Raw genomic sequence first — 12,452 nt, 5'->3', positions numbered from 1 at the left:
AACGCTGAATCCGAGAATGTAAGTGAAATTGCCTTGTTTTTTTTTAACATTATGTTCTATTTATTCTAAATATATCTGTGCAGTGTCTGTCTTGTGTTGTCTTGTCTTGTGTTGTCACTGAACTACTCCCTCAAACTTTTGTGAAATCGTACTATTCCAACTTGACCCACGGCAGGAGTATGCGCTCTACTGAGTGGCGTTCTAGTTAAAAAAGTTATGGACGAGTTGTGACTAAAGTTGTTGGACGAGTTTGTTAGGTGACCAGAACAAGCCGATTAGATTTTGGTTCAGGTCCAAATCCAGATCTGGACTATAAGTGGATACAAAAGATAAACTCTTCAGAATGGCGGAGGTTTGCCCTCTACCGAGTGTCGTTCTCGTATTGATCTGTACTGAGATATCCAAAACTTTTGATTACCTTGAACAACCTGACCGTACTCTTTAATCTCTCGACATATAGTCAGTTTCTGCCACAAGACAACTCACTGTATCCCATATCATTCATGTTCTATTTTCTACATTGACATTGTGATACTGTTAAAATTGATATTACTGTATACATCAACAGAAAAAAAGAAAGAAAACTTTTTTTCGACAAAATGTGAACTCGCCCCTCTCTCCTCAACCCCCATCCCTCATCCGGCCTCTGCATAAGACTCCTTGTACCAGTTACAATGGTCAGGTTCTCACCCATTGAGAACAACGGTGCAAGCTTCCACAAAATGGTGGAAAGCTCCACTGGTCATGCTGCCATCTGCAGGTGCCTGCCAAAGCATGGACAAGGACAAGGAAAGACAAAATCAAAATATCATTTGATATTATATCCAAGTCAGAGATGCAAGGTTTGATAACTTTATAATAAAGCATTACTGTTTAGAGCAATATCTAAGATGAACAAGAGGACATGGCCCTGGCCCAACGGAACTAGGATGTGGGCTTTCAAAACATACCTGCACAAGCAGTCACCATCACCTGAATGAAAGTGTGTGGGTTTTAATTATGACTCGGTGAAGCTAGACAACAATTAAGGATAATTGCTAGTGTCTTTGAGGACACTGGCTCTTACCCTGCTCCAGCGCATCATAATTATAACTTTTTCTGCTGGACACAGCTATGAGCAACGAAAACCACACCCACAAACACACCATGAAACTCGTCTTTATCTGTAGGCATCACAATGGTCCTATCAGAGTGTGCACAGGTTGTGAGTGGAGTAGCTGGTAGTGGTCATTTCCTGCTGTCATAGCTATGGGATGGGAAAATGTTCAACCTCATGTGCACTGAAAATGAAGAACAGTGTAAAGTGTGCAGGTGGATGTGGACACGGCATGGTGGAGGAGCTCTTTGCTCAACCGCTGGCAAGGTAATTGCATCAATATCAGCCAATAAGCACCGAGCATTTCTGAAATGGATACCTGTGCCGTGGTGAAGTGGGCAAACCATGCACGTCCTTCGCCGTGTTTCCCTTCGCAAATCTCCGCAAAACTTGCTGCGTCCTCTTCAGTCATGCTATCCAGTCAAAACAGGCATTGCAAAAATCGCACAGGCCTCGGTAATCATTACAGGGTAAGACTTTTGTCACATTATATAGAAACTGTTCAGTTAGCACAAACGAGTAGCATGAGGAGCAGTAGATGGATAAATTGTCATTATCCTCTAAAATCCTTCTAAAGATACCAAAAAGGTCCATTAAAAATAGTATGAACAACATATAACATCTCATATCCTACGACTTTGCTGTGGTTGTTCAAAGTCTACTTGCCCTAAATATCAACTTAGCACGTCATCTTTGAGGTGGTATATTACATACTTGAAAACATTTTGAGCTCTGGTGCTGCTGACCTTTGACTTGCAACCCAGAATATGATAAACCTAATGAAGTACTGATAAAACCTAATGAAAGCCAACAACAAACTGCTTGTGCTTACAGATGGTACATTATAAAATGAGGCGTTGTGGTGGAACAGTAGTGTCAAATCACCTTTCCTCACCTTCCCTCGAAGATACCTGTGACGAAGACTCTCAGGAAATCTCTCTCCTCCTCACTGCCTCCATGTTCATTTTCAGACTGCTCAGAGCAATCTATCCCAGGTCCTAAAGACTTGCAGAGACCCAAAAGACCTTCTGCAGCCATCACTATCCCTTCCTTATCTTCCTTCTCCTCCTCATCTACTTTTCCTCCCTCATCTGGATCGTCACTGTCTGCTGACTCTGTGGCTTCACTTTCACTTCCACTTATTTTCCGTCCTACAAAGCCTGCAACCTCAATATCACCATTTTTACCAGATTCCATAGTTCTAGGTCTTCCTTTTGGTTGTTCTTTTTCCACTTTTTGTGCATTTACTTTTTCCCCTTCTTTGACATCACCTTGGCGATCATGAGACCTTTTTATATCTTCTCGGCGGTTGGAAGTCATGGGGACATTCCCACGGCGATTGGGGTTCGTAGTGTTGTTAAGGTGGCCAGCAGAGGTTGAGGTGCTACCTCGACGTGGCGGAGGTCGAGGCGGTGGGGCCTGGGCTGGTTTGGAAGAAGGAAGGCCTTCTCCATCTTTAGTTGGAAGTAATATACCCTCTAACCTCCCACCATCAGGTAACCGAGGGCTGCCACACAACAAATCTTTGGGTTGTGGACCTGGATCTGCATTGAGGAGGTGTGCAGCTGGGGGTGATCCATCAAACTCAATTAACTGACCTACTGGCAAGCTGGAAGGTGTAGTCGTCATGATGATCTAAAAAAACAAAACAGAAAAGAGGATACGTTATCTCTTTCGGTAGTATCTATCAGAAGTGTGTGTGTGCGTGTGTGTGTGTGTGTGTGTGTGTGTGTGTGTGTGTTTGTTGACTCACACCATATCGTGTTGTAATCAGATGTAGATACAAGGCCTATTCCATTATTTTTGCCCTATATATCCATGGCGTATTTCTGCTTTTAACAAAAGCAAAGATATTTGTCCAGTATCTGCCGGGGTGAGCCCCGGTTTAGAATAGGTACACCGTATCCCTGCGTGTCGTAAGAGGCGAATAAAAGGGTTGGCGTCAGGAAGGGCATCCGGCCACAAAGACCATTACCTCAAAAAGGGAACCATGATGATTGTCATGGGGCCCGCAAGGCTAACCCCGGCTCGAGCAGGGAAAATGGCCTTAAAAGGGGGATTTTTTTATCTGCCCTAAAACACCGTTTCTAAAGATTAGACTGTTGTGATAGAGTGAGATATAAACAACATATTAGTAATAACTGCAGATTAATATTGATAATCCAGTACCTTTATACAGTCATATTCAAGTCAATGCTGCTGAATGATGATATGCAATCATCATCTGTTAGGTAAAAGTAACAATATTAGTCCATCCTCTCCATGACATTTAATAAATTTCTGAAATATGAAAGTATGCATGCATTTTATTGAGACATCCATGTACTGTATATATATATATATATATATATATATATATATATATATATATATATATATATATATATATATATATATATATATATATATATATATATATAATAATAAAAAGAATATACAGTCACGTGAAAAAGTAAGTACACCCCATGTAAAGTTTTGACTTTTTCAAAATATTTCAACATACAGCTATGTGATCTTCATTTCAACAATATTGAGAGATAAAGGTGATATAATATAACAAATATCATGAAACATTTACATGTTGTACTCTATTGTATAATTTAAATAAAAATAAATGCAAATTTCGCATGTGGAAAAAGTAAGTACACCCTTGGGTCTAATAGGTGGTATTGCCCCCTTTGGCAGAAACAACCTCAAGTAGGCGTTTCTTATAACTGTCTACCAGTCTCTCACATCGACTGGGAGAAATTTTTGCCTACACCTCCATGCAGAATTCTTTCAGCTGTGCGATCTTTGAGGGGTTTCTTGCGTGCACAGCTCGTTTAAAATCCCCCCACCACATCTCGATGGGATTTAGATCCGGGCTTTGTCTTGGCCATTCCAGAACCTTCTATTTCTTTCTTTTCAGCCATTCCTTGGTGGGTTTACTGGTATGTTTAGGGTCATTGTCATGTTGCAAGGTCCACCTTCGGTTGAGCTTCAACTTACCGACAGATGGCCTCACATTATCCTCAAGCACCCTCTGGTACAATGAAGAATTCATAGTGGATTCTCTGATGGTGAGCTGCCCAGGCCCTGATGCAGCAAAGCTGCCCCAAACCATAATATTTCCACCACCATGCTTTACAGTTGGTATCAGGTTCTTGTGGTCAAATGCTGTCTTTGGTTTTCACCAAACATGTCTTCTGGTACTGTGGCCAAATAGCTCTACCTTTGACTCTTCTGTCCAGAGCACATTGTTCCAGAAGTGCTAGTCTTTGCCTTGGTGCTCATGGGCAAACTTTAGTCTTGCCCTGATGTTCTTTCTGGACAGCAAAGGTTTCCTCCTGGCACACCTCCCATGTAGATCAAATTTGTGCAGCCTCTTTCTAATGGTAGACTCGTGCACTTTGACATCAACAGTGGCAAGAGCTACCTGTAGGTCCCGTGATGACATTCTGGGGTTCTTAGAGACTTATTTCAGCACCTTGCGGTCTGCTCTCGGGCTGAACTTGCTGGGGCGGCCTGGCCTGAACAAGTTGGCAGTTGTTTGGAATCTTCTCCACTTGTAGATGATCTTCCGGACAGTCGAATGATTGATTTCAAATTGTTTGGAGATCTTTTTAAATCCTTTCCCAAACTCGTAGGCATCTATAACCTTTCTGAAGGCCTCAGAGAGCTCTTTTGATCTAGGCATGGTGACGCCGCACACTTCAACACCAAAGAACAAACCAAACTAAATGTCTGAGGTTTAAAAAAAGACAGGTTCCTCCAAGATCCTCTCTGACGATGTTCTAATCATTTGCACCTGAGCTGGTGCACATGATTCTAATTTTAGGTATTTGAAGTGGTGATAAATGTAGGGGTAAACTTACTTTTTCCACATGCGAAATTTGCATTTATGTTTATTTAAATTATACAATGGACTACAAAATGTAAATGTTTCATGATATTTGTTATATTATATCACCTTTATCTATCGATATTGTTGAAATGAAGATCAAATAGCTGTATGTTGAAATATGTTGAAAAAGTCAAAACTTTACCTGGTGTACTTACTTTTTCATGTGACTGTATATATATATATATATATATATATATATATATATATATATATATATATATATATATATATATATATATACACTAGTGGCGTATGCCAATAACGAATTGTGCTTTAAACGTAGGTACATTAATCAATAGAAGCGTGATGATTACAGTCAATCATCATCGACCTCCTGCTGGATATAAATTGAGGTTTTTATTTCACAGTTTACAGTTATAGAAACTACAATTCTGAAATGCTAGATATCGATTGAGGTTTTTGGTTTTTTTTATGGACTCGTTTACATTTGAAGAAATTTAGATTTCAGGTCAAAAGATAAATATGAGGCAAGAGAACTGAAAGTCATCCTTTATTTATTTGTATTTCTTTGGATATATGTTTTACCATAATAGAACAATATCACTTTTTATGTTCTGCCCTCCCCCTAGTATTTGGTTGCATACCCTTTGCATACAATAGCTGCATCGAGCCTGACATCACCAAACCAAATAGACCCATTGACATCACCAAACTGTTGGTATCTTCCTTTGAGATGTTTTGCCAAGCCTTTACTGCAGCCATTTTCAGTTGTTGTTTGTTTTGTGGGTTTCTGACTTTAGTCTCCTCTTCAGCAAGTGAAATGTATGCTCCATTAGATTTAAATCAGGAGATTGACTTCACCAGCCTAAAACCTCCATTTCCCCCCCCCCCCCTGATGAACTCCTTGGTTGCGTTGGCAGTGTGTTGAGTCATTGTCTTGATGCATGGTGAAGTGCTACTCAATGAGGATGGAGGCATTTTCTTGTACATAGGCAGAGAAAATGTTTCTGTGCACTTACAAATTCATTCTGCTGCTTTTATCATTAGTTATATCATCAATAAAGATGAGTGAGTCAGTTCCAGAGGCAGCCATGCAAGCCCAAGCCATGACACTACCTCCACCATGCTTCACAGATGAGGTAATATACTTTGAATCATATACAGTTCCTTCCTTCTCCACACCTTCACCTTTCTATCGCTTTGGTAAAGGTTTATCTTGGTCTCATCTGTCCATAAAACTTTGTTCCAGAACTCTACTGGCTCACCTCTGTACTTCTTGGCAAATTCTAATCTGGCCTTTCTATTTTTGGTGCTGATGAGAGGTTTGCATCTTGTGGTGGAGCCTTTGTAATTCTGCTGTCGAAGTCTTCTGCAAACAGTAGATTGTGACACTTTCACACCTGCACCCTGGAGGTTTTTGGTGATGTCACGGACAGTTATTTTAGAGTTTTTCTTCACAGCTCTGATGATTTTTCTGTTGTTTTCCTGGTTTCCTTCTTTTTCAAGATACTCAAAATTGTTGTATTTGCTATGCCCAATGTTGTGCTATGGTTCTGCTTGAATTCTTCTGTTCTTTCAGCTTCAGCTTCAAATTGCTAAAACAAAGACGAGACATTCACAGCTCTTTTATGTGTTAACAATCAATGCAACAAGAAACACCTGTTAGTCATTTGTTGCAATACTTATGCTTACGTAAATGGGGGTACTGAACATAAGAGTTATTGTTGTACAATGGTGAAACCTATATGTATAGAAGTAACAATAAATAAAAGCTGACCTTCTGTACTCTTGCTTCATATTCATCTTTTGATCCCAAATCGAAATTTATTTGAGTATATAGCGATAATAACTAGAACATCACTAGGTAGAGAGCATACCTCCGCCAGGCTGAACAGTTTATGTTTTGTATCCCACTGATAGGCTGGATCTGGATTCGGACCTGAACCAAAATGTGATTGGCTTATTCTTGTTGCCCATCCAACTCATCCACCAAGTTTTGTTATAAGTCACCCACAAGTTTTTGAAATATGATGCTATATATAATTTTTGGCTATGTCACTCAATGGTGAAGAATCACTTATCAAATTAAAAGAATTCTCGTATCTGGATCTGTTTCTTCACCAAAATCGAACCGATTCATCCTTGTCAATCACCCATCCAGACCACCAAGTTTCATCCAAATTTTCAAAACTTTGAGATATCGTGCTATATATCGGTTTTAGGCCTATGACCCAATGTTGAAGAATCTCTTAATATATATATTAAAATTGTCATATCCGGACACATCTTCACCAAAATTTAAACAATTCTTCCTTGTCAAATACCCAATGTCTCCACTGAATTTAGGCTGAATTAGTCCACAACTTTTTGATATATCCTGTTCACAAACAGACAGACAAGCACACGGACAGGCAGGAGTGAAAACATAACCTCTGTCCGCCTTTGGTGGCAGAGGTAACAAATTTGACGTGTATATATGTATGTAGGTTAATACATAGGTTAATGATACATCCTTAACTGTGATTGGTGAGGATGCCAGATTGACGCCCATCACAGCTATTACCGCACGATCTGGAACCACAAGTGCCATCTGCCACATGGGCACGAAGTCATCAATCACGACCAAGAGGCCTCAGTGGGCATCGCCGTTGATTTTAGCTGTTTTCCTGGAGGAAAGCCATGGTGATACTGTCACAACGACATCATGATGGAAGCACCAGAAGGGCCTCTCGCAGTGCAAAATATGGCAAGGTCAAATTCTGTCATCAAGCATATGGAAAGTGAAGCTACCGACATGCTACCGAAGCTCTGGGAAGGATATGAAGTTCTTCTTCTTCTTCTCTTTTCTTTTTTTCTCCCTCAAATATATTCTGCCTCCCTTACCCTGCTACTGCTCCAGCGTCTCTGGGTGCATCGCCGTCATTCACCCCCAATTCCTCCTCACATTTCTTTCAACCCCATTAACACGGTTTGTCTTTCTGTGTGATTAATGTTCGCTCTTTCACGAGCCTCGATCTTGTATACAGAAGAAAAAAAAAAGAAAAAAAAACCTAACCCCACCATACGTGACATCATGTATGTTTATGGGTTCATTCTTGGCTAGAAAACACGTGTGACGTCACGTTTAAATCGAACATGTTTAAGACATGACTGCATTCGGAAGAACAAAGAAGATACTGGAAATTCACTGAAATAGCATCTTATGCTCGATCCAGTAAATTGTTGTTTTCTCAACCCGACTCTTTTTTTCCTCCATTATAATAAATGTAAAGATCCTGTTGTTCACTCAGGTGTTCATGTGAACTTCATCGTCAGTGATCTCTCCTGCACTGTTTCACCTTGGCTTGGCACGACCTTTGGTGACGCAGAGAAAAGACGGAGGGAGGGCAATGACATTATTACAAGATGAGTCAGACTTTGCGACAAAGGCCCGTGCGCGACAAACAGAATCCTCTGCACTTCTACATGTCTCTCAAACTTTCCTGTCCCTTGTCTATCTCCTGTGTGTTCTTCTTCTTCCCTCCTCGGTACAAGCCTTCACTTCAGCTGAAGAATTGGGAATGTTAACATTTCAATGAAGAGGAGGATCCCAATTAGAGCTTTGTCTGAATGGTTTTTTTTTGTATATTTTAGTTCAGAGTTTTGATTATGGAAGTTTTATCTCACGACATGATAGGTTAATGAGTGAAGTTCAAAATTAAATGTAAGTTTCACAATCTAGGGCAATGGTTCCCAACCTGTGGTACGCGTACCACCAGTGGTACGCGAGGGCCTTCCAGGTGGTTCGTGACTGAACCTTTAAAAAAAATGATTTGGCCTGATAATTTTTTGATTTCTGATATATTTCATGATTTCTGATGTGCTGTGAGCAAAGTTATGCCCCGCATCGACCAGCTGGTGGAGAAGAAACAGATGCAGCCCTCGCATTAAATTGAAATAAGCCTGATATCTTATCGAATTGAGTTTTTCTGGAACCAGGTGGTACGCGGATTGAGTTTTTCTGGAACCAGGTGGTACGCGGCGACGGTACTGGACCTCCAAGTGGTACTCGATCAGAAAACGGTTGGGAATCGATGATCTAGGGTGTGAGATGGAAACAGTCCAATCCCAAGAAGAAATGCATCTTTTATATTATTTCTCAAGTATTGAGTCGATAGAATCCATTATTAAATTATACATTTATCCAACATGGCGGGCTCAAGATAACATTGATCGGAATACCTCTCGCCCTTGACAATCCCCCCTTTATCACTCACACCCATCCACAATTACTCATCCTCCTTGTCGACACACAATCCATTGATTGGAAAAGTGCATTAAATTCCCACAGCAAGTCCATTCAATCCTGACAACGTGAACAAATGCACACAATCTCATCACTCTCCCACTCTCCTATTTCTTCTCTCTCTTTCTCGTACTTAAACACAAACCATCACACACACACACACACACGCACACATACACACATACATACACACACACACACACACACACACATAATACATACACACACACACATAATACATACACACACACACACACACATAATGCATACACACATAATACATACACACACATACACACACACACACACACACACACACACACACACATAATACATACACACACACACACACACACACACACACACACATAATACATACATACATACACACACACACACACACACACACACACACACACACACACAATACATACACACACACACACACACACATAATACATACATACATACACACACACACACACACACACACACACACACACACACACACACACATAATACATACACACACACACATAATACATACACACACACACACACACACACACACACACACATAATGCATACACACATAATACATACACACACATACACACACACACACACACACACACACACACACACACACACACACACACACATACACACACACACACACACACACACACACATAATACATACATACACACACACACACACATAATACATACACACACACACATAATACATACACACACACACACACACACACATAATGCATACACACATAATACACACACACACACACACACACACACACACACACACACACACACACACACATACACACACACACACACACACACATACATACACACAGACACACACATACATACACACACATGCATTGCAGCCTTATTTCCCATTGCGACGAATATGATAAGTAGAAAGTACACTCACGCACACACACACACACACACACACACACACACACACACACACACACACACACACACACACACACCACACACACACAGACACACACAAACACACACAAACACACACACACAAACACACACGTCTCTGGGAGTATTTTTCATTCATTTCCAGTATCTCGTACCAACAACAATCCAATACAAAGCACGACGTTATGGCTTATTTTGAATGAGATTTAATTTGATGTGACGATCCAATCTGGAATTGTCGGATTTCAATAATTGCAAATATCTGTATATACATCAATATGATACCTGGTGGTCCTAAAATAATTGGGGGACCATGTTCGACGGCAGTTTTAGACAGGGAATCGTTATTGATGGCGTCTGTAGCCACTTTAATCTCGAGGCATATGCTCAGATGATCATCCAATCTGCATTTGATATATTCATTACGTAACGATTCTATGACGTCACCAAATTCTTCCACATCCCTCGACGGAGCATAATATCCCATTAATGTGCTTCACTGCGTACCAGCTGCCAAAAGTGAAAAAATTATCGCGGATTCGAACCTGAGAACTTCTAACAGGTGTGTGGCCATGACGATCTGTATATTGGAGCACACGTATTGACAGGTACACGACGTCTCGTACACCTCCACAAACTAAGGCTGGTACTTACAGACACACAGTACCGGTTTGCTGCAGGCAGCACGTACTGAGGTGGGTCTGTACATACAACACATTGTCATGAACGTACGTAATGGTCGCTACAGTTACGCAAGGATGTGCACACTGCACGTACAGTGCACGTACAGGTACGTAGGAATTATATATATATATATATATATATATATATATATATATATATATATATATATATATAATCCGATCAGTCCGGCATCGAGGGCATTTGAATGACAAATACGGGACAAGTGGAAACAACACGAGCCGAGCTGTCACGGCCTCGACGGACGGGATCCCCGATCGCTTGGTAGAATGGAATGGTGGACGGGATTGTTACAGACGTTGAACATCACGTACCGGACTTGTATATGGCAGACGGACCGCCCGGCGAACCCTCACGGATTGCAGATAAAGGGTCTTTGCTTCGACTCAGGTGGATCGGGAATTGCAGCTACGACACTGCAGATGGGGAAGAAAAGATGGTGTTCAATAGAGAGCGAGTGACGGCAACAAGAGAAAGGATGTGGAGATGGCGGGATGGAGTGAACGCGCAGGGCTGGAGGAGGGGTTTGGGTGTACGAGGGAGGGAGGGCTGAAGCAGGTGCACTGCGTGGATTGCACGGAGCGAGGGATGCACCTAACGACGTGGAACAAGTGAAGAGGGATCCACCATCCACGTCGCAGAAAATGACCGCTTCGTGGGGAAAAGAAGAGCAGTTAACGTCGTGTTTCATCCAAGCAACTCAGGCTCTCGCAGGTGGTGCAGATGGACGTGCTGGAGGTCAAGCTGTAGCAGACCTCCACCAGGGGTCTTAGCCAAGGTGCAGGTGTTAACCTACAGAACTAGATGGTATTCATAGAATACTTACCCTGCGCAGTCAACTTGGTGTGAGCCAACTCTTCTATTTTTGAACGTTTCCTTTTATTTGATCCAATATGGCTGCCAGACCACGTGAGCGATGACATCATAAATTTATATTCTCGAAATAATTGTTGCATAGATCATGCTCAATAAATTTCAAACTTATCAGACTAAGCGTCGTCCCTGTCGAATTATGACGTTGTGGCGGACACAAAAGCCCACTGGCGTGGTGACATCATTCCGCGCACCAAGTGGGCGGTGGCCACGCCCGAGGGGTAGGCGTGGCCTCATGATATACACCGGGCGCGCAGCCCGGAGCGCGCGAGTGTTACAGTGAGCTCCTGAAATAAAGACGCTTATAAGTTACCGCTTGTCCGCTTCCTCCTTGCTCGCAAGCAGCGCGCGTAACGCCGCGCTTTACTGGTGACCCCCTTGACGTTGGATCTGCCGGAGCGATCCTTCCACACGCGACGCCATTGCCATGGCCAACTTCATCAAACTTCCCGAATTTTGGGAGGCTCAGGCCGAAGTCTGGTTCGTCCAGGCCGAAGCCCAATTTCAGCTTCGGCGCCTCACCGGCGATGACACGCGCTATTGCCACGTCGTCGCCTCCCTCGGGCCCGGCACGGCCGCTCGAGTTGTGTCCGTCCTTCGCCACCCACCGGACGGCCACAAGTACGAGGCACTCAAGCGGCTACTCCTAGCCACGTTCGGCCTCACGGACGACGCACGGGCCGACCG

General features: G+C 42.2%; 1 protein-coding gene across 3 annotated transcripts in view; it reads right to left on the bottom strand.

Annotated features, from left to right (window-relative positions):
* Positions 1 to 12,452, bottom strand: part of LOC137433603 (uncharacterized protein KIAA0513-like) — a 106,769-nt gene that overhangs the window by 43,220 nt on the left and 51,097 nt on the right. For 2 of the 3 annotated variants that reach the window (XM_068125908.2, XM_078786233.1), the window contains exons 2-4: positions 1,992 to 2,731; positions 1,416 to 1,509; positions 691 to 764 (exon numbers count right to left, since the gene is read on the bottom strand). In XM_068125908.2, the coding sequence (XP_067982009.2) occupies positions 691 to 764; positions 1,416 to 1,509; positions 1,992 to 2,725 (902 nt within the window). In that variant the 5' untranslated portion in view covers positions 2,726 to 2,731. Of the gene's footprint in view, positions 1 to 690; positions 765 to 1,415; positions 1,510 to 1,991; positions 2,732 to 11,206; positions 11,307 to 12,452 lie in introns of those variants that run through there. The other variant, XM_078786232.1, reaches the window with a different exon arrangement.

This window comes from Myxine glutinosa, chromosome 10, assembly GCF_964187855.1.
Source record: "Myxine glutinosa chromosome 10, kmMyxGlut1.1, whole genome shotgun sequence".
NCBI lineage: Eukaryota > Metazoa > Chordata > Myxini > Myxiniformes > Myxinidae > Myxine > Myxine glutinosa.
The sequence above is the reverse complement of the archived record's forward strand: the minus strand, read 5'-3'. Positions and strand labels throughout refer to the sequence as shown.